General features: G+C 39.0%; 1 protein-coding gene across 1 annotated transcript in view; it reads right to left on the reverse strand.

Moving 5' to 3' along the window:
• Window positions 1-20,058, reverse strand: part of KNTC1 (kinetochore associated 1) — a 34,860-nt gene extending 14,802 nt beyond the window's left edge. Inside the window, exons 1-38 of the mRNA XM_058816522.1 lie at window positions 19,914-20,058; window positions 19,103-19,234; window positions 18,865-18,985; window positions 18,379-18,494; window positions 17,999-18,071; window positions 17,407-17,484; window positions 17,246-17,280; window positions 16,909-17,019; window positions 15,954-16,047; window positions 15,511-15,563; window positions 15,129-15,241; window positions 14,717-14,771; window positions 13,991-14,089; window positions 13,573-13,616; window positions 13,412-13,477; window positions 13,246-13,321; window positions 12,944-13,069; window positions 12,761-12,850; window positions 8,962-9,027; window positions 8,515-8,576; window positions 8,016-8,127; window positions 7,161-7,304; window positions 6,649-6,705; window positions 6,465-6,566; window positions 6,121-6,237; window positions 5,491-5,634; window positions 5,127-5,225; window positions 4,582-4,685; window positions 4,375-4,480; window positions 3,876-4,010; window positions 3,332-3,451; window positions 2,966-3,035; window positions 2,819-2,886; window positions 2,155-2,447; window positions 1,792-1,964; window positions 1,511-1,608; window positions 562-703; window positions 60-116 (exon numbers count right to left, since the gene is read on the reverse strand). Of these exons, the coding sequence (XP_058672505.1) occupies window positions 60-116; window positions 562-703; window positions 1,511-1,608; window positions 1,792-1,964; window positions 2,155-2,447; window positions 2,819-2,886; window positions 2,966-3,035; window positions 3,332-3,451; window positions 3,876-4,010; window positions 4,375-4,480; window positions 4,582-4,685; window positions 5,127-5,225; window positions 5,491-5,634; window positions 6,121-6,237; window positions 6,465-6,566; window positions 6,649-6,705; window positions 7,161-7,304; window positions 8,016-8,127; window positions 8,515-8,576; window positions 8,962-9,027; window positions 12,761-12,850; window positions 12,944-13,069; window positions 13,246-13,321; window positions 13,412-13,477; window positions 13,573-13,616; window positions 13,991-14,089; window positions 14,717-14,771; window positions 15,129-15,241; window positions 15,511-15,563; window positions 15,954-16,047; window positions 16,909-17,019; window positions 17,246-17,280; window positions 17,407-17,484; window positions 17,999-18,071; window positions 18,379-18,494; window positions 18,865-18,985; window positions 19,103-19,228 (3,745 nt within the window). The 5' untranslated portion in view covers window positions 19,229-19,234; window positions 19,914-20,058. The remainder of the gene's footprint in view (window positions 1-59; window positions 117-561; window positions 704-1,510; window positions 1,609-1,791; window positions 1,965-2,154; window positions 2,448-2,818; window positions 2,887-2,965; window positions 3,036-3,331; window positions 3,452-3,875; window positions 4,011-4,374; window positions 4,481-4,581; window positions 4,686-5,126; window positions 5,226-5,490; window positions 5,635-6,120; window positions 6,238-6,464; window positions 6,567-6,648; window positions 6,706-7,160; window positions 7,305-8,015; window positions 8,128-8,514; window positions 8,577-8,961; window positions 9,028-12,760; window positions 12,851-12,943; window positions 13,070-13,245; window positions 13,322-13,411; window positions 13,478-13,572; window positions 13,617-13,990; window positions 14,090-14,716; window positions 14,772-15,128; window positions 15,242-15,510; window positions 15,564-15,953; window positions 16,048-16,908; window positions 17,020-17,245; window positions 17,281-17,406; window positions 17,485-17,998; window positions 18,072-18,378; window positions 18,495-18,864; window positions 18,986-19,102; window positions 19,235-19,913) is intronic.
• Window positions 20,059-20,077: the final 19 nt, after the last annotated feature.

Consider the following 20,077-nt stretch of genomic DNA (forward strand, 5'->3'; position numbering starts at 1 on the left):
TCATGCCCCTGAATTGGGTGATTTTTGAGGTCCTTTCCCACCCAAGCAGGGTGTGATACCTTCCATGAACGTTCTGTGTGCCAGGCTTCGGGACTCCAGGGGGTACAGCTTGTCCTCTGAAAGACAAAAAATGCTCATCAGCAGCATGCCAGGAACTCAGCACCACCAGCAAGGCTGGGAGAGCCCTAAAAATACCACAGGACAGGACATAAAATAGAGATCCATGAACCCCAAGACCCATTGATGCTGTTTTTAACTGGGCCTGCTCAGAATTTATTTTTTAGGAGGGAATATCTTCCAGACTCACAAAAGAATCCAACAGTTTTCAGTAACTACTTTATGTGTGAATCCCTTGCATGTGACAGCCAACATTAAACTCTTCATCTGTGGAAATAGGAACCAAACCCAAAGTTATCTTTCCATTCTTTATCCCCTCATGGGTATTTCTACCATGAGTTTATCTAACTGAGGTGATAATTTCCACACATGAGCTGAATTATTTCTATTTCTAGACAAAAATCAGATTTTCCATTGTGTCAATGTTGAGGAGAACAAGCTTACCACAGATAGGCAGAAGAGCAGAAATGAGCTCATATGCAACTGGGAGAGATGTCTGAGGATCCAGGACTATCCCATCCTCTTTAAAGAAATCATCATAGGTCCACTCTTTGTAAGAATCTTTATCTCCTCCAGAAGATGTTGTCTAAGTAAGAACATTGTCAAAATGCACACAACAAAAGACAGAGTTAATGAGCCCACTAACAGGTTTCTGGTTTGGAATATAGGAATAGAACATGATGTTCTATTTGAAAATAGTAATTCTGTTCAATGGCCAGTGGCAAAAAACCCATTTCCTACCTAGAGTGGCCATATTTGTCCTTCATGTTGCAGCTGTTTAGTTATACACCCAAAATGTACTCTTATTCAATTTAATGGAGGCTTTCATAAACATTCTTAGCCAAATATTATAAGCAAACATTCTGCAAATGGGCCATTTTCTAGAAAAATAATATTTTGTGGATAAACAAGTCCAGCCACTCTGCTCTACTCCACTGCAGCTGTAAGAGCCCATTCATTTCAAGTAGCCTAAAGCACTGCTTGACCTAAGCAGAAAACAAAGCTGCAATTCAACAACTTGATCATCTTAAAGTTTTACAGAAGTCTTGGGAAAGCTTTCACACAGTGCATTCATTTAAAAACCAAACCCTCCCTGCCATACTTTCAAGCCAGCTCTCTGCCAGTCCTGCAGAAGCTGTTTGATAAAATCCCCATTTTCAGCAGGATTTATTGGCATGAAATGTAAGTGGAGAATGCTACTTGTGCTTGTGCCACAGCTGCACTGCTTTTAGGACTCAAATCAGTTCATTCTTTAGGCTGAAGAACACACAAATTCTAGGAAATTCTAGCTGAGTTTTATTTGTGGATTTTTTTGTTGTTGGCTTTTTGATTGCTGGAGTGCTGGAGAAATGAGAGGGAAATGAATATATACAGTGAACAGCACAGAAAATACCTCAGCTGTAAATTCATAGCTGTCCATTTGGCATTGTCCATGAATTTCCTTGGCAAGTGAAGTGTATTTACACAGTTCCAGACAATCCAACACTAAATCTGTGAAAATGTTGAGATCATTAGCAGAAATGCAAGGTTCATCTGTCCAATTAAAAGGAAACAATATTGCAGCACCTATTTTCACAGCTGCAGGTCTAGAAATTCACTTGGTTTTCAGGTTTATTGAACTCTGGTTGGAAAGCTGGGCTCCCAACATGAACTAAAAATGGGAACAGGAATTACCTGGACTGCAGAGTGTGGCTGCTTGGGCAGCCAGCTCATGGATCAGTGCTGGGAGATCCATCCCAGCAGGAGTGATCATTGGAACATCAGCTCCCAGCATGTGGCAGAGCCTTTGGCACACTGCAAACAGCAGCTGCCCCGTCTTTTCATTCCAGCTGTTTTCATAGAACTCCCTTTTAAGAAAGAAAAAAGATGTTAAAAATAAATAAAAAAAACCCCAGTAATTCTTAGGGTTTTTACTTAATTATGTCCTAATTATTTAACTAAAACAGAAAACCCTTTCCTTTGCTCTTCAAAAAAGTGGCAGAAATAGCTCAGAGAAGCCCATTACAAATGATGATCTTGAGAAGCTCTGCAGTTTACCTGCATATATTGACAGCCACTTCCACTTTTCCATCATCCAGGGCTCTCAAGGCCAGTTTTTCCCCCAGTTCATGCTCTGAGACTTTCAGGAGCAAAGCCAGTCTGTACAGCCTGGATTCAGTGGGAGGGGTTTTGGGCTTGCCACCTTCTGAATCACAACTCACTGCTTGCACTTTTCTAGACTTGGATGCAGATCTGACACGTTCATAAGAGCTTATGTGACCCTCAAGAAGTGCAGATATCAGTGAAGGGTTCCTGTATTCTTCATCTGAGAGAAAGATATCAAAATACTCCTACAACAACAAAAAAATTATATATTGGTATCCATTTAACTTCCTTTAAATTGTTTTTTTTTTCCTACTGTACTGAGATCTTCATAAATTCTTACAGCTCTCTTATCATGAACTCTTTGAAGTGTTAGCAATTAAGGCTTTAGTGACAATATTAATTTTTGGTTTAAATAGACAACTGAGTTCTAATTGGGAACTTCCCTAGATTAGATTAAATTGCTAATTAGCCTTAGAATCAATTTGAAGTCAATAATAAAAACAACCTTTGCGTGCACATTGTAAATATAATTAATTTTTAATATAATCCATGTGATAAAAACAATTGGAGTAACCACAGTAAATTAAAAGGGATTTAAAACAATAAAAATACCCACCTGCAGGGCAGCAAGTGTTTCAAACAACTTTAGGTTTTCTTCACATTCATATTTCTTCACAGGATTGTCTGTTGGAGGAGAAAAACAATTAGATTTTGCTTCCATTTACACAAAGAAAGATATAAGAATTTAAAATTGTACCTTTACCTTTTTGAATGCTGAACCAGAATTTGAGGACTTCCACCAGTGTCTTAGTCATAAGCATCTGTGGTTTTTGCTGCAGGAAAGGAAGAGGTTTTTATTTTTTTATTAAAATGTTGGGCTTCAGCTCTTAAAGCACAATGCAAAGTTCCACAAACTTCTTAAGCAACAATTACCAAGTCTAAGGCACAACCAGTTGAAAAGCAAAGGAACAGAAAGTTATTTTGCATATTTATCTTTATAGAACAGTAAATTTTATAGGTGTAATATGTGTTTACTCCACAGTCTGTCAGCTCTCACAGGAAATATCCCCAGCTCTCCCTTTTCAGAATAATTTGTGTGCACACTTTGTGGTGGGAAAAGCCTCGGTACCTCTTCAGGATCATCTGCTTTGTTCTGTAACATCAGTCTTCCCCACAGAGTCAATCTCTCTGCAACTTCCTCAGCCTTAGCCAGAGGCAGAGATTTTAACAAAGTCAGAGATTCCTCTCCCTGAAGGGAGAAAAAGAAACAAAATTAGAACAGAAATATTAAAAAGGAAAGGGCATTTGCATGTGGAAAAGCTGAGTTATGTGTACATTCTTGTTCTGATCAATGGCTGCACAATGGTCATGAGGGTAAATAACAATGCATGGAAATGTGTAGAGACTTCAATGCCAAACTCCTCTGGTGCATTGCAGGTCACAACTTTCACCTTATTCTGCCACAAAAGAAGGATAAAACTCTGACAAAGAATTCATTTTTGATGCTAAACATTTTCAATTGCTGCTAAGGCAGTTAGCTGTCAAATTAATAATTTGAATTTAAAATACTTAGGCAATCTGCTTATAAGATTTCAGCAAACTTGTCCCTGTTTTGTCAGGAGGCCTCAGTGTCTGTAAATTCCAGGATCAACTGCCATGAAATATTTCCCTACCCTTCCTTTGTCAATCAGGTCCATCATCCTCAGGAAATACACTTCCCCAGTGGGCAGCAGGTAGGCTTCCACAATTTTCAAGGCATCCTCCAGGCAAGTGGGGGTATCTTGTTTGAGAATGTATCTAACAAGCCTCTGTAAGAAAACAGAAATGGACTTTAGTTTGGGGATGTACAGGATAACAAAGCAATTAGTTTATACAAACTACTTTACCAATGGAATTTTCAGTTTGTATCAAGTTATCTGGAAGCTTCAAACTTTTATCTAGAGAAAAGCTGACAGAAATGTAACGGGGAGAAAACAAGGCTTGGGGACTGAATTAGCCTGGGAACTCTGAAAATTTGTCTGGTGATACTGAGAAACTTCTCCAGAAATATCTATGTCTTCTAGTGAAGGGGAGATGTTAAAAAAAAACCAACTCAAATATAAATGGCAAAAATAAATCACCAGGTGCTGTTCACTGTGACCTTTGGAGAAATCCAAACTCTTGGTACCTTACCATTATCATCTGCTTGTCCTTCAGAAGATTGGTATCTCTTATCCCATAGGCTCTCAAAAGCTTCTTCATCTCCATCAGTCTGTAACTTTCCTGCAGTAACTTCACTCTGGGAACAAATTCATCCATCATTTGCACCCCCAGCTATGGGATTTAACCATCACCCCACATCACACACAGGATTTCCCCAGCCAAGGGGGTGCTGCTTACTTGGCATGATTCATTTCCAGATGCTGTCTGACCAGCTGCTCCACTGCTGCACTCCATGGCACCACAGCTCCATGCATTATCTGCAGCACTGCATCAAACTTCAGCTGCAAAAGGGACACAAACAGAAAATAACTTATTTTCACTCTGCAAAATAAGTTTCAAAGTAGTCCCTTGAAGTATTGTTCATGTGTGACTGATCCCTTTGGGCAAGTATTTTATTTCCTTGCCCAATCTTCACTTGCATAAAGGGCATCATATGATTGTCAAGTTCAATTAGAAAATGCTTGCAGTCATTTATGACACTGTGGTTCCATATATTTTAAAATTGGTGAGTTTTCCATGTGATGACACCACAACTACAATTATATCCTCAAAAAATATCCTGGGGGAGATGGCTAAAATAGAATAAGAAGATAACATCATAACATACCATTTTATCCTCATAGCACTCATTAAAAATGTACTCAGAGCATTATGTAAAAATCATATTTTGCTCTGAACTCATGTGCTGGAGTCACCTGATGCCTTTCATGAAACATACTCACATCAGTGTCAGAGATGCAGCCAATGACAGCCACAGCCTTGGCCTCCCAGGCGGTTTCAAACACTGAAATGGATCGTGTCCGACAGCGCTCCAGCAAATCCTGTGTTTGGATAAAGGCAATCAGAACACTTGGAATTACAAAAGATAGGAATATCTCATAATATGACCAAAAGTGTGAAGTTTTCTGGGCATTAAGAGATTGTTCCATAACTGAAATGGTAACTGTCATTAAATTCATTGACAGGAATAGGGTTAATCTAAAAGCTGGACCTAAAATTCAGTTGTAAGTTCAAATATTCATCAGACTTGGTTTCTGCTTCCTGCTGTTGAAATAGCTTTCTTCAAAAGGAAGCAAATATGGATACCTTGACATACTGTAGAAGAAGCTCATCTTTTTGTAGGTTGTGTTCACACAGGTAGGGTTTTATAAACTTCTCCAAAATTGATGGGACAAGCTCTGGTGCCAAAATTTTATCAAGCATGCGAAACACAATAGTGGTTGCTTTTTCCTGGGCAGCAAGTGGGAAAAGGCCAAGTTAGAACATCACAAATTTCAGTGCAAGGCCATTTTCATCTCTGGTACATAATCCAACATCCAGAGGCCACTGAAATCAACTGAAAGATTTCCCTCTTTAGAATCTTGAAAGAATCCCTCTTTAGCTGAAATAACCCCTTTCATCTACAAAGCTTTTCTTGTTCAGTTGTACTTTCAATTCCTCTGTTGCCAGTCCTTGTTCCACAGTAGGTGATCTGTAATAATCTGCAAACCACAGAGTTTGAGCCACAGCTTCTCACTGCCTTAAGTTATATTTATAACCTGAATTGAAAGAAAATTTGTATCACAACTCCTCAAATAGTCCCAGCAGCTTATGGATGGAAATTGAACCAACATCCATCAGGATTTCTTTTGTCTGATTTTTAAATTACATGCCATAAGATTCTGCTCCTTTTCAGAACAACCTGAAAAGCACTTTTTCAAGTGTCTGCAGTGTTACCTTTTCAAAATCACAGAATGCCAGCCTGCAGTTGTATTTTCTGTACAGATTTCTCAACTCTTGCAAATCATTTACCAGCTTCTTTAACCTCTGTATCTCTTCACAGTCACCACACCTCTGAAACAGTGTTGAGAAATAAAATGTTAGGAGACAAGGCCATTGAGAGGCTTTCATCTACTTTAAATCTTTAAAAATATGAAAATTGGAATTCTTTCCTTTCATGGAATTACGTGTATCTTCCCCAAACCCACCAGTGATCTAATTATCCTCCACTCCAGCTCTAGCACACAGGATCTGTTTGAGATTTCTTAGTAGCAAAATCTTGTATTTGTTACATTTCTTACCAAAGGAGTCCACTTGCCAAAAGCTGTCACTCCCAGTTCACCTTGATTTTTACTTGTAAAAAAAATCTCAGCCACTTGGAGTCCATTTTCAGGCCAGTTTGCCTGTCCAAAAGAATTGATATTAGCAAACCATATGATACATGTAAGAATACAAGACAGGCCAGGTTTCTGCAGTGTGATTTACCTTGTCAGTTAATTCAAGGTTTCGAGCAGCTTGTTCCAGCCATTTTGCTAATATTTTCTGGAAAAAAATACAATTATAACAGAGTTATGCTATCTATCAAATTTGCCATTAGAAGATTCTTTCTAAAGAAATAATTTCAAATATAAATGCTAGGGAAAAGAATCTAGTATTTTCTGGAAAAAATACAGTTATAACAGAGTTATGCTATCTATCAAATTTGCCATTAGAAGATTCTTTCTAAAGAAATAATTTCAAATATAAATGCTAGGGAAAAGAATCTAGTATTTTCGGGATAAAATACAGTTATAAGTAGAGTTATGCTAATTATCAAAGCAAAATTTGCCATTAGAAACTTCTTTTAAGAGAAATAATTTCAAATATAAATGCTAGGGAAAATAATCCATTTCAAAGACAGAGGAACAAGTTCCTGACATTCAGAAGTCTGGAGGATTGACAGTAAAACCATCTTAGTGTGAGAAAATGACAATTTGCAGTTCTTAAGTCAGTCTCACCTGTCCATCTGGCACAGCCCTCCTTGAGAAGGGGATCACAAAATTTTTAAGCCACACGCAAAGTTCCTTCAAAGGAGCAGTGAAATGGATGGCATTGAGCAAATCCTTCAGCATTTTCTCATCAAAGCTGCTTTCAAAATCAGCCTAAAATATGAAACCAGACCAATTACAGATCCATGGAGTAAATGTTCATCTGGTACTCTGTAAAGCTGTTTCACTAATAGGAAGAGCCAGTAAATTTCACAAATCCAAAGAGAAAATCTCAGTAGTCATAGGCAGAAATTAAATTAAGCTCTGTTCAGTAAAACTAGAGTTTGGTCTTCTTAAAAAAGGATCTAATTGAAGGAATTTCTTTACAAATAACACTGTTCTATTACTTTCACACTCATTCTATAGCTCTGTCTTACTGAGAAAACAACAGACATGGAACTGAAAGTCCTGCACTAAAAAATAAAATAACAGCACACACACTACCTTAAATGTGTCATTCAGAGTAAGGAGTCTGTGATTATTTTTAAAGGATTTTAAGGTAGGCAGAAAACATCCACTTAAATCTGAGAGCTGGGCTTGCAAGAAAGTGAGTGGAAGGTTACAAGCACTGCAGGATAAATCAAATTGGCATGACTTAGAAATATGAATTCTGACACCAGAAATACCAGTTTATTCCTAAATCAATAAGAAATTCAGCCTCCTAAGCATCCAGGTGAACAGTAATCATTGTGGTAATTGATGAGATGCTGCCATGCACCTTTGCTTTCTGAGGAGCTGTTTTGTAACAGCACCAGTGAAATTAGGCTGGAAAATGGAAGAGATTTAACCCCCTCCATAAATTCCAGAGATTCTGTGCCACCTCACCTGATGCCTGACCCACAGGTACTGTGCACAAGGCAAATTTCCTTCCTCCAGCTGAAAAACAATAATCTTGAACATGTCCTCATTGTTCAGGAACTCTGTCCAAGCAATGCCACTAAAAGGAGGGGGAAGAGAAGCTTTGTTAAATGTCATTTACAAAGAAACTCGGGGAGAGAACTTCAAAACCTTTCTACCCAGTGCTTGATGTTGTAAGAAACAACAGGAGTGGTGCTTTGTGTTTGTATAAAATCACAATGCCTCCCTTCACATCTTGAATTAAAACCCCCAACTATTTAAGTGGACGTGCAATAGATAATTTATGTTTTCAATATATAGGATGACTCAAACCTCTGCATTCTCCCATCTCCAGAGCACAGGATGGGAAACTTAAGAGCGTGAAGTTTAATGAACTCATATTAAAAAACAAAAATAATCTTAATTTCAGTGGTACAGTCTAAACAATCATAATTAAATTTATTTTAAATCTTAAACACGAACAAACCTGAATTTCTCTAGTCCAAAAGCTTCACAGAATGTTGTAAGCCTTGCCTGAGCTCTCAACACCTGAATGCAGAGGAGATTTAAGGTTAATATCTGGCTGAACATATTACATGACATGATTAGAGCACTGATTCTCCTTGAAGGCAGATGAGGCCAGTTTACAACAGGACCAAACAAAAAACAAAACGAAACTCCAAAAAGTACTTTAAGAAAGGTTCTGCCTTCAATTTATGGAGCATCTGAAACTGAATCTTTCTATGACTTGAAGGAATGGCTTATTTCTGAATCTGTCATTACTGTGCTTCTCTTTCATACTATAAAATATAATTTTGTTTAGATTTTTTGAAATTCAGCAGTAGTTTACAGTAATAATTTGAATTTTCAGTTTGTACAACTCTACATTACAATTGTTTATCTGATACTGTAGATCCAAAAAATGTGTCCTCACCTCAGCTATGCATACTGGAGCCCCATCAGATGGTGGAGCATTGGTTCTGTTATCTTTCTTCAAAATCTGAAAAAAGGACATGAAAGGGTTTGGCTGACAACTCAGAGCATGCCAGGCAGGACTGTGAGTGCATAAAGTCAGGGCAAGAAGTCAGGAGTGCTGTAAATCAAGATTTTACAATGCTAGATTGATCCAATTCAATTGGGCTAAATCCCAAATAAGGAAATGTGGCTGTGGCTAAATACCAAATAAGGAACTGTGGGCAGGGCTAAGCCTGAATAAGGAAATGTGGGCATGGCTAAGGCCAAATAAGGAGATGTGGGGGGGTGGCTAAATCCTAAATAAGGAACTGTGGGCAGGGCTAAATCCCAAATAAGGAAATGTGGGCAGGGCTAAATCCCAAATAAGGAAATGTAGGCAGGGCTAAGCCCAGATAAGGAACTGTGGGCAGGGCTAAATCACAAATAAGGAAATGTGGGCAGGGCTAAATCCTAAATAAGGAAATGTGGGCAGGGCTAAATTGCAAATAAGGAAATGTGGGCAGGGCTAAGCCCAAACAAGGAAATGTGGGCATGGCTAAATACAAATAAGGAAATGTGGGCCGGGCTAAATCCCAAAAAAGGAAATGTGGGCTGGGCTAAGCCCAAATAAGGAAATGTGGGAGGGGCTACACACAAATAAGGAATTGTGGGCATGTCTAAATCCCAAATAAGGAAAAGTGGGCAGGGCTAAGCCCAAATAAGGAAATGTGGGTGTGACAAAATCACAAATAAGGAAATGTGGGCATGGCTAAACCCCAAATAAAGAAATGTGGGCATGCCTAAGCCCAAATAAGGAAATGTGGGCATAGCTAAATCCCAAATAAGGAAATGTGGGTAGGGCTAAGCCCAAATAAGGAAATATGGGTGTGACAAAATCACAAATAAGGAAATGTGGGCATGGCAAAGCCCAGATAAGGAAATGTGGGCAGGGCTAAGCCCAGATAAGGAAATGTGGGCAGGGCTAAGCCCAAATAAGGAAATGTGGGTGTGACAAAATCACAAATAAGGAAATGTGGGCATGGCTAAGCCCAGATAAGGAAATGTGGGCAGGGCTAAATCCCAAATAAGGAAATGTGGGTGTGGCAAAATAACAAATAAGGAAATGTGGGCATGGCTAAGCCTGAATAAGGAAATGTGGGCATGGCTAAGTCCAAATAAGGAAATGTGGGTGTGACAAAATCACAAATAAGGAAATGTGGGCACGGCTAAGCCCAAATAAGGAAATGTGGGCAGGGCTAAATACAAACAAGGAAATGTGGGCAGGACTAAATACCAAATAAGGAAATGTGGGCAGGGCTAAGCCTGAATAAGGAAATGTGGGCATGGCTAAATCCCAAATAAGGAACTGTGGGCAGGGCTAAATCCCAAATAAGGAAATGTGGGCATGGCTAAGCCCAAACAAGGAAATGTGGGCATGGCTAAATACAAATAAGGAAATGTGGGAAGAGCTACACACAAATAAGGAATTGTGGGCATGTCTAAATCCCAAATAAGGAAATGTGGGCAGGGCTAAGCCCAAATAAGGAAATATGGGTGTGGCAAAATAACAAATAAGGAAATGTGGGCAGGGCTAAATCCCAAACAAGGAAATGTGGGCAGGGCTAAGACCAAACAAGGAAATGTGGGCATGGCTAAGCCTGAATAAGGAAATGTGGGCATGTCTAAATCCCAAATAAGGAAATGTGGGTGTGGGAAAATCACAAATAAGGAAATGTGGGCAGGGCTAAATCCCAAATAAGGAAATGTGGGCATGGCTAAATACAAACAAGGAAATGTGGGCATGGCTAAATACAAATAAGGAAATGGGGGCCGGGCTAAATCCCAAAAAAGGAAATGTGGGCTGGGCTAAGCCCAAACAAGGAAATGTGGGAGGGGCTACACACAAATAAGGAATTGTGGGCATGTCTAAATCCCAAATAAGGAAAAGTGGGCAGGGCTAAGCCCAAATAAGGAAATGTGGGTGTGACAAAATCACAAATAAGGAAATGTGGGCATGGCTAAACCCCAAATAAAGAAATGTGGGCATGCCTAAGCCCAAATAAGGAAATGTGGGCATAGCTAAATCCCAAATAAGGAAATGTGGGTAGGGCTAAGCCCAAATAAGGAAATATGGGTGTGACAAAATCACAAATAAGGAAATGTGGGCATGGCAAAGCCCAGATAAGGAAATGTGGGCAGGGCTAAGCCCAGATAAGGAAATGTGGGCAGGGCTAAGCCCAAATAAGGAAATGTGGGTGTGACAAAATCACAAATAAGGAAATGTGGGCACGGCTAAGCCCAAATAAGGAAATGTGGGCACGGCTAAGCCCAAATAAGGAAATATGGGCAGGGCTAAATACAAACAAGGAAATGTGGGCAGGACTAAATACCAAATAAGGAAATGTGGGCAGGGCTAAGCCTGAATAAGGAAATGTGGGCATGGCTAAATCCCAAATAAGGAACTGTGGGCAGGGCTAAATCCCAAATAAGGAAATGTGGGCATGGCTAAGCCCAAACAAGGAAATGTGGGCATGGCTAAATACAAATAAGGAAATGTGGGAAGAGCTACACACAAATAAGGAATTGTGGGCATGTCTAAATCCCAAATAAGGAAATGTGGGCAGGGCTAAGCCCAAATAAGGAAATGTGGGTGTGGCAAAATAACAAATAAGGAAATGTGGGCAGGGCTAAATCCCAAACAAGGAAATGTGGGCAGGGCTAAGACCAAACAAGGAAATGTGGGCATGGCTAAGCCTGAATAAGGAAATGTGGGCATGTCTAAATCCCAAATAAGGAAATGTGGGTGTGGGAAAATCACAAATAAGGAAATGTGGGCAGGGCTAAATCCCAAATAAGGAAATGTGGGCATGGCTAAATACAAACAAGGAAATGTGGGCATGGCTAAGCCCAAACAAGGAAATGTGGGCTGGGCTAAATCCCAAATAAGGAGATGTGGGCAGGGCTAAGCCCAAATAAGGAAATGTGGGCAGGGCTAAGCCCAAATAAGGAAATGTGGGCAGGGCTAAGCCCAAATAAGGAAATGTGGGCATGGCTAAGCCCAAATAAGGAAATGTGGGCAGGGCTAAATACCAAATAAGGAAATGTGGCTGTGGTACACCCAAATAAGTGAATTGTGAGTGGGAAAAGTCCATATAAGGGAATTTTTTCCCCTTTTTCTCCCATTTTCTTCCTATTTTCCCCCAATTCTCCCCTATTTTTTTCCTATATTTTCCCAATTTTTATTCCAATTTTCCTCCCAATTTTATTCCAATTTTCCTCTTATTTTATTCCTATTTTGCCCCAATTTTTCCCTTTTTCTCCCCAATCTTCCCCCCATTTTATTCCCATTTTCCAGCAATTTTCCCCCATTTTTTCCCCATTTTTCCCTCCAAAAATTTTTTTTTCTTAAAAAAATTCAGTATTTAGAATATATTTGATCTAATTCAAAATGGTTACCTACTTTGAGCTTTAGTTTGAAAATTAATATTTTAAAGGTACTTTAAAAAACTGCTACTCAAAACTAAACCCTGCTTTGTGATACAAAAATAAATCTGTGAGCTCTTTCTTGCCCTTGGGCAATACCAAGAACGAGATTGGAACAAGACTTGCTGCTTCTTCATGGCTGGTTACAAAGGATTTGTTTGGTTACACAGGATTTATAATGCCTTTACTTTTGCCTTTTGGAATGACTGTAACTGCTCTGTGCCCCTCTCATGTTGTACAGAAGGGTGGAATAGAAGTTGAAAAGTAGAAGAAATAAAAACAAATAAAGCCCTTACCCTGACTTTAGCATAATTCAGCATTTCTCGTGTGGTTTCATACAGTGGCCACGGAGCATTGATGCAGTAATTCACAACAAACTGGCTGTCCTGTTGGCATAAGGAAACAACTGAAATTAATTCCAAGATCCTTTATCATTTGAATTGTTTTAGTAGGCAGAGAGGGTAGAAATACAAACAAACCTGAATTTTTTGCAAATTTTCTTTGGCTTCATTGCCTAGATCCAGCAAGGCTTCCTGGCCATAATTCCCAAGAGAAGCTGAAGCCAGTTTCTCTAAAATAGTGTTTGCCTTTACTTTGTATACAAGCTGTTTAAAAAAGTAATACAAATATGGTGAGCTGTTTTATAAGGTAACATCCCACTGCCTTGGTAATATCTGTAATATTTTTAATGCTTTCTATTGGACTATAGAGCAAGGACCTTCTCATAATTTCAGTTATACTAATTAATCTCTAATGTGTTTCTCATGAATGAACAACTCACCTCAACATCCAGTCCAAACTGAATAGCAAAATTCTCTGCTTCAGTGAATTTGTGTTTGTGCAGTAAACGACTTAGTCTGGGGAGGAAATAAAATAAACCACTTCAATGTAAGTCCAGATTTAAAAAAATTGATAATACTACAATGGTTTTTCACAGAAACCAGTACCTATTTTCTGGCAAGGCTTCAGTTAAACTTCTCATCACAACTATAGAAACTGGGTCTTCAGAGGGCCTGAGGATGAAAGGGAATTATGTGAATTTATCAGCTCTATGTGGAAGTAATTTTTATATAATAATGAGCTAGTTGCAAACAAAATATTGTCTTACATTTGATGCTTTTCATGAATTCCTTCCAAGAAGTGTATTGTATCCTGTAGTGAGCAATGACAGAAACCATCAGGTGAAATGAACTGAATTCCAAATAAATCCACAGCATTTTTCTATGCTAAGAGAACTTAAAAAACTTCCCTCAGTTTTTAGCTGTAACAGCAGCAGGAACCACTGGCAGTGCTATTAAATAGTGCAAGAAACCTCAGACTAAATTTAAATTCAATTTGCTTCATAAAAGGCTATTTTTCTCTATCCTTTGGGGACATCACTTAATCTTTCTTTGTGTGGTTCCTGCACAGTTTCTAGCAGAAATTACTTTTAACCTAACAAGAATAACTCACTACCCTCTAATATTTACACATATTAAGACAACTGTATTGCTTCAAAGAACAAAAACAAAATCATCAAAACCTACAGTGCAAATCCCACTTTGAACAAGGGAAGAAACAGGAGACACTTCCAGAGAATAGAGCTGTTGCATGGTGGGCAATGCAAAAACCATCAGGCTTCTCATCTATTAAAAAAAAAAAAAGGGAGAAAACAAAGAAGACAGAATTGCTTTTTTTTTCTTACACTGGTGAGAGAGTGATATTTGCAGAATAATTTCTGAATTCTTAAGGAATTACAGTAGGACTTTATATGAAATGCAGGTCTTCAGTTTGAGGAAATTTAATGAAGGTTCAGACGTTGCCTCCCCCTCTCTCTTTCTCTAGGCCTATTATGTATAACTCAACAGGTTTAATCTAATTTTTAGAATTGCATAATGTTCATCCTGGTATTTTATTTCAGTTGCCTGCACTGACTGTAGCTGGGGGTAGATGCTGAAGGCAACAGAGATTGTTCTAAAGAAATCTGGGAAGGGGTGTAAGACAATAACACATATTGCTGCTCTTCCTTGTCTGCCTACCTTAATGAACCAAACCCAACCAGGGCCAGCTTGGCCTGGACACCCCCAGGAATCCCAACAGCCCTCACTTGCTACACCCTAAGATGTAAATGGCCACATTTCAGTTTGGATTTCAGCTCCTCAGAATTCTCTGTGCCCCAAATATTTTGCCACCTCCATCCCTCTTCCCCCTTTATTTTTCCTATGAGCAATTGCAAACAATTAAGAAGCAGAACACAGAATAGGAGATTTTACCTGTTTGGCATCTGGCATTGTCATGACAATCAGTTTCACATTGGCAAGCCCTTGCCTAATGAATGAGAAAGAGATAAAAGAAAGCAAAATTTGCTGTAGGAATCTGAGGTTAAAACTGTGAAATATTTTTGTTTCTGTGTTTTAGAAAATTTTGCATTCCATGACACATTTAGAAATCCCTTTATATTTTAATATATAACTGAATAGTTTCTAGCACTTTCTCCCACATTAGAACAATAGTTACACTTTTTCACACATTCTGTTTAATCTTAATTTTTAAGAAAAGGAATTTCTAACAGGGACAAGCTGTTTTGCACCAGCATCTGGGCCAAAATAATGAGATATTTCATAAAAATTACAGCACCAGACAACATTTCACTTCTCGGGGCTGGTGCTGTAACTCTTCACTTACCATGTGACTTGGGAGGAATCTGACTCAGTAGTGAGAAGAAATTCTTCAATATGTATTAAAGGCCAATCCCAAATTAGAGTGAGAGAATAAATATCCCATGTGCTTAAGATGTTCTAGATTTAAAAAAAAAATCAGACATGAGTTCATATTTTCCTCATAGAAGACAGTTTTTCAACAAAATATTACATTTTGTGGCTTAAACAATGAATAGGAGTAGAATTTAAAAAAAGAAACAACACAGGAAGATCAAGATGCTCTTGATATAAGTAAAGATAAGTACCTTCATTTTACAGAAATTTCACTTTAAACCTTAAAAAAATATGTTTATAAGCTGGATCAAGAACATTGTGAAGTGAAGATTAAAGCAAATCATTACCCATACCTCTGTATCCAAAACAAACAGCTGATTGTCAAGGACTTGAAGTTTTGCAGCACCTAAAAAATATGAGTACTCACATAAATTCATTATTTTTCTTGAGATATGTATCAGAAGGAAAAACATATTCAAACACATAACCAAGTATTGGAAATCTCATGGTTCAACCTCATGGAACTTCCTAGGACTGTGCAAAGTTTAGCTTAAAGTCAATTGTGATTTATGTCACTAAGTTAAACTGCAATTTTGAAGCCCACATTTTGGCTGTACCTTTACAAAATTGTTCTGTTTGGTACATGTGAATTTATTAAAAATGATGAAACTAATTGAATCAATGAAAATGAAATTTAATGAAATTAATTTATTAAAAAAAACAACCAAAAATTAGTACATTCTGCAATTAAATAAGAAAACTACACTTGTCTATAAAAAGATAAAACTTTCTTTACCTTGGATCAGACTTGAATCAGCAAAACTTTGAGCAGACACCAGGGCATTGGTGGGGTCCACCTCCCATCTGGAGAGCACAAAATCACCTTTACCCTGTAAGGAGAGGAAAAGTAAAATGGGGTTAGATAGGAGATGTTTGACCACTGAAATGTCTCCTTCTGCCATTGATCTTGAACTTGGAAAGCTGCAAAACTAAATTTAACTTTAGTTCTCTACTGATGTTCAGAAAAAAACATTGATTTCTTTGTTTTTAATTTAACATTTTTCCCCTTCTCCTTTCAAGACCAGCCTTTGTTACAGTGATTGTTACACTCAGCAGCTTTTGGCTCTTTGAAAAACAGTATTTCAAAATATCCACTTTTCTTTCTCATAGAACATAAAAGCTGAATGAAATTACTCTGAGCCTACTGAGGAAAATCCCATTGAATTCAACAGGCTTCAAAAAATCAACTCAGAGAACTTGTTTGCAAGTTTGCCAATTACATTTCAAAGCAAGTCTATATTTTAATTTCTTTATTAGTTGCTGTATTTAATTCATGCTTAAAAGCTTTGTTGAATTAGACCTGGTTATTTTAGCAGGTCTTGTTGAATGAGAAGCTGATTGGAAGACTCTTGCCAGCTTTGGTTTTGTCTGTGAGCTCAAGGATAATATCTATAAACAATCCAGCCTGTACAGACCAGGAACCAGTGATTTCTAAGCTCAGAAACTCAGGGTGAAAATATTTTCCCCTCATCCATCACAACAAAGTCATTTTGGAAATGACAGCTGTTATTTCTTTATGAGAAAAACCATGGACAGGCAGCACAAGTGATAACCTTTAAATTGACAGTGAAGGAATTAAAAAGCTGATAAGTTGCTTGAAAAAGAGACAAATTTCTGGAGACAAATTTTGTTGCAGATCCAAAAATGCCATCACTGATCACATGGAAATTGTTCATGTTCTTGGTGCTTACCCCAATGATCAGATGGATTTTGTTGACTGAGCTGCTGATGACAAAGTCCTGACAGCCCAGGCTGTGGTGCTCTCCTGTGGCAATGAAAGTTGTCTTTATCTGTCCTTGTAACTTGTGGGCGGCAGAGCAGGGATGGCCACAAATGGAGAAGAAAAAGATTTGTTTATAGAACCAGTGGATAAAAATCTCTGCTCATTTCTAAGTGTACAGAAAAAGTAACAATCACAGCTATGAGGGGGAATGATGGACTGGTAAATAGTCAAGGGAATGTAGAGAGCAAAGTTTGGTGACAAACTCTGCACTTTTAACAATTTTGCCAGTTTTGCAGGTCTCTTACTTGCTTTGCTGTAGTCATATCCATCTTCTCAATTGCTAAATATTACAAAAAAAAAAAATAAAATCAGCATTAAATAAACTTTTCAAAAAGGCACAAAGGAAGTTTTTGAATACAGGTTTCCCTGTTCCAATGAAATCCCAGGGGTCTGTAGCTATTCCTACCTTCCTGTGTTTTTCCAAGAGGGACACACATAATGCAGAAGCATCCATTGCTTGTGAGAATAAACATGTGATAAACACCTAAAAAACCCAACAGAAATATTTCACACTGAAGTATTCAAGAGCAAGTAAAGAGAAGAGTAGCTTGTAAACAGGGCAGTGAAATAACTGACCCCAAAAAATCATCTGACCAATAGATTAGGCTATTTTAATCGAAAATGTTGTAATTTCCAGGAGGAGTAGAATAATATATTCTGTTGTGACAGAACAGGGCTGGGAATTTATAGAACAGAACCACTGAACTCTGATAGAAGACAGAAAGAATTCTTCCTTTTTTAAGCATTTTCATATGTTTAGCACAGTCTCAAAAGAAAAAGGTATTGAATTCTGAATATTTGTTTCCTATGGCATTTGTAAAATAATTGATGAGATAAAGAAACTTCTACAACTTTGCTTTGCATTGTGCACATAAAACTAATTTTTCTTTATTTTCTGTATTACTTATTTTGTAATCTCTTTCCCTGAGAGCTATTAAAGGGGAACAAAATCACAAAAATTCAGACAAAGGGGGAGAAAATAATCATTCAGTTCTTACCTGCATCTGCATTATCTTTAACAAAAAATAGATTTAAGTAAGTCTTTTCACTTGTAGATTGTTCAGCCAAAATCTAAAATAGAAACAGCATAAAGACTATTATTCTGTATTTCACTAAAAATATTGAAATATTGATTATCAGTTCAAACTTTAAACTATTTTTAATGAAGGTTCTTGTTTCTGCATGCCATTCCTAAATAGATTTTCCTTATTCATCACTCATGGGAACAGAAGTGCCCATTTCAGCTGCTTAGTTAGAATATGTGGTCAAAAAGACAAGGATGTTTATATTTTGGTATTTGGAAAAATGATTTTAAAACCCTCAAGAAAGTCTGAGAACAAAATGTTCAGAGCCAAATTAAATAGAAAAGTTACTGTACCTTTGTTAGCAAGGTTTGTTTGGATGGGATGTGGATGAGATGTAAACTGCCACTTCTCTCACCAACCACAAGGAATTGCTTGTCATGGCACATACCCACAACATCCACGTTAGAGTCTGAAAAGATTCATGGCAAAATGTCAGACATCAAGATCTGGGTTTTATGAATAAATATTAACACAAGAATTGGACAACACAGTGTCCAAGATTTCTTCAAAACAAGTTGTTCTGACTAAATGAAATATGGGAAGAGGCCTACAGGGAGTGGTTTTGGTAACCAGTGAGAACTTAGAAAGGATTCTAATGAAATTGTACTGAAATAATTAATTGTCTTCAGAAGCCAAAATCACTTTTTATTACTTAGGTACTTGTTATAATGCTTCCCTTTACAGGCTAGTCAGACATTGCTATGTTCTCCTGTACAAACCTAGGTATTTAAAAAGCCAGTTTTCACTTGCCAAGTGGAATTCCAAAGGAAAGAACTCACCAAACTGGATGTGCATGAGAAGAGACAGCCCAGTGCTGTCCAGAAGTGCCACAGATCTGTCCACAGCAACAATGCTGCCATCCCTGGAGCTGCATGCATGGAGCTGGGGGTTCACAGAGACCTGTCAAGGGAAAGGTTGTTTCACACAGGAACGCTCCAGAAAACATGGCAGAGGAGCCCAAGTAATTATTAGACAAAAAATAAATTAATTAAAGACAAAAGCTTTGCTAGGTTGTACCTTCTCTGAAGATGTGATTTGCAGCAGAGAATCCACCTGGTACAGGGCAGTGCCACACTCCTGGCCCAGCCCCACCGGCAGCTGCCCGGTGTCCTCGTTCAGCAGGAGCTCGATCTCGTTCCACATCTCTGCCTGGGATAAACATTGCAGGAACAGATTGTAGAGCAGACAGCTCTAACCTGTAGCTACAAGTTTTATTATTTTCATTAGTATTTATTAGTATTATTACTGTCTGGAGGCACTGTGTACAAGAAGACTCGTGAGGATAAGGAGTTTGTTTAAAGCCAGGTGAGCAGTGTGGATCCCGGCCTGGCTGAAGGCAGCTTGGGGAGATTTCACCAACTGAATTCACTGCCAGCGCTCGCCCCATGCTGTGAGTGTCCCTGCCCACAGGAACACATTCCCTGCCCTCAGGGACCCTCATCCCCTCTGGGTGACAAGCCCCAGCTCACAGGGACCCCCATCCTCGGTCCTCAGGGAACCCTGCACCTGACAGGGGTGACAAAACCTTGCCCACAGGGACCCCAGGCCCTCACTGCGGCGGTGACATCGCTATTTCCAGAGGGAGCCCTCACCCGTGACACTGCCGTTCCTTCAGTTACCCCGCTCCCCTCACCGATGACACTCCGTGCCCCCGATCCCCTCACTGGTGACACTCCCGTCCCCTCAGGTACCCCGATCCCCTCACCGGTGACACTCCCGTCCCCTCAGGGACCCCGATCCCCTCACCGGTGACACTTCCGTCCCCTCAGGTACCCCGATCCCCTCACCGGTGACACTCTCGTCCCCTCAGGTACCCCGATCTCCTCACCACTGACACTCCCGTCCCCTCGGGGCTCTCCTGACCGCGCCCCCTCGTTCTCTCCCGAGTTTCAATTTGGCGGGAGCCGGGACAGGCTCAACGGGTCGCGGCTGCGGCCAAACCTCCTTGAACGCGAAGGCGCCTCCCCGGCCCATAACGCCCCGCGTTCCCCC

This window comes from Ammospiza caudacuta, chromosome 18, assembly GCF_027887145.1.
Source record: "Ammospiza caudacuta isolate bAmmCau1 chromosome 18, bAmmCau1.pri, whole genome shotgun sequence".
In the NCBI taxonomy this organism is placed as follows: domain Eukaryota; kingdom Metazoa; phylum Chordata; class Aves; order Passeriformes; family Passerellidae; genus Ammospiza; species Ammospiza caudacuta.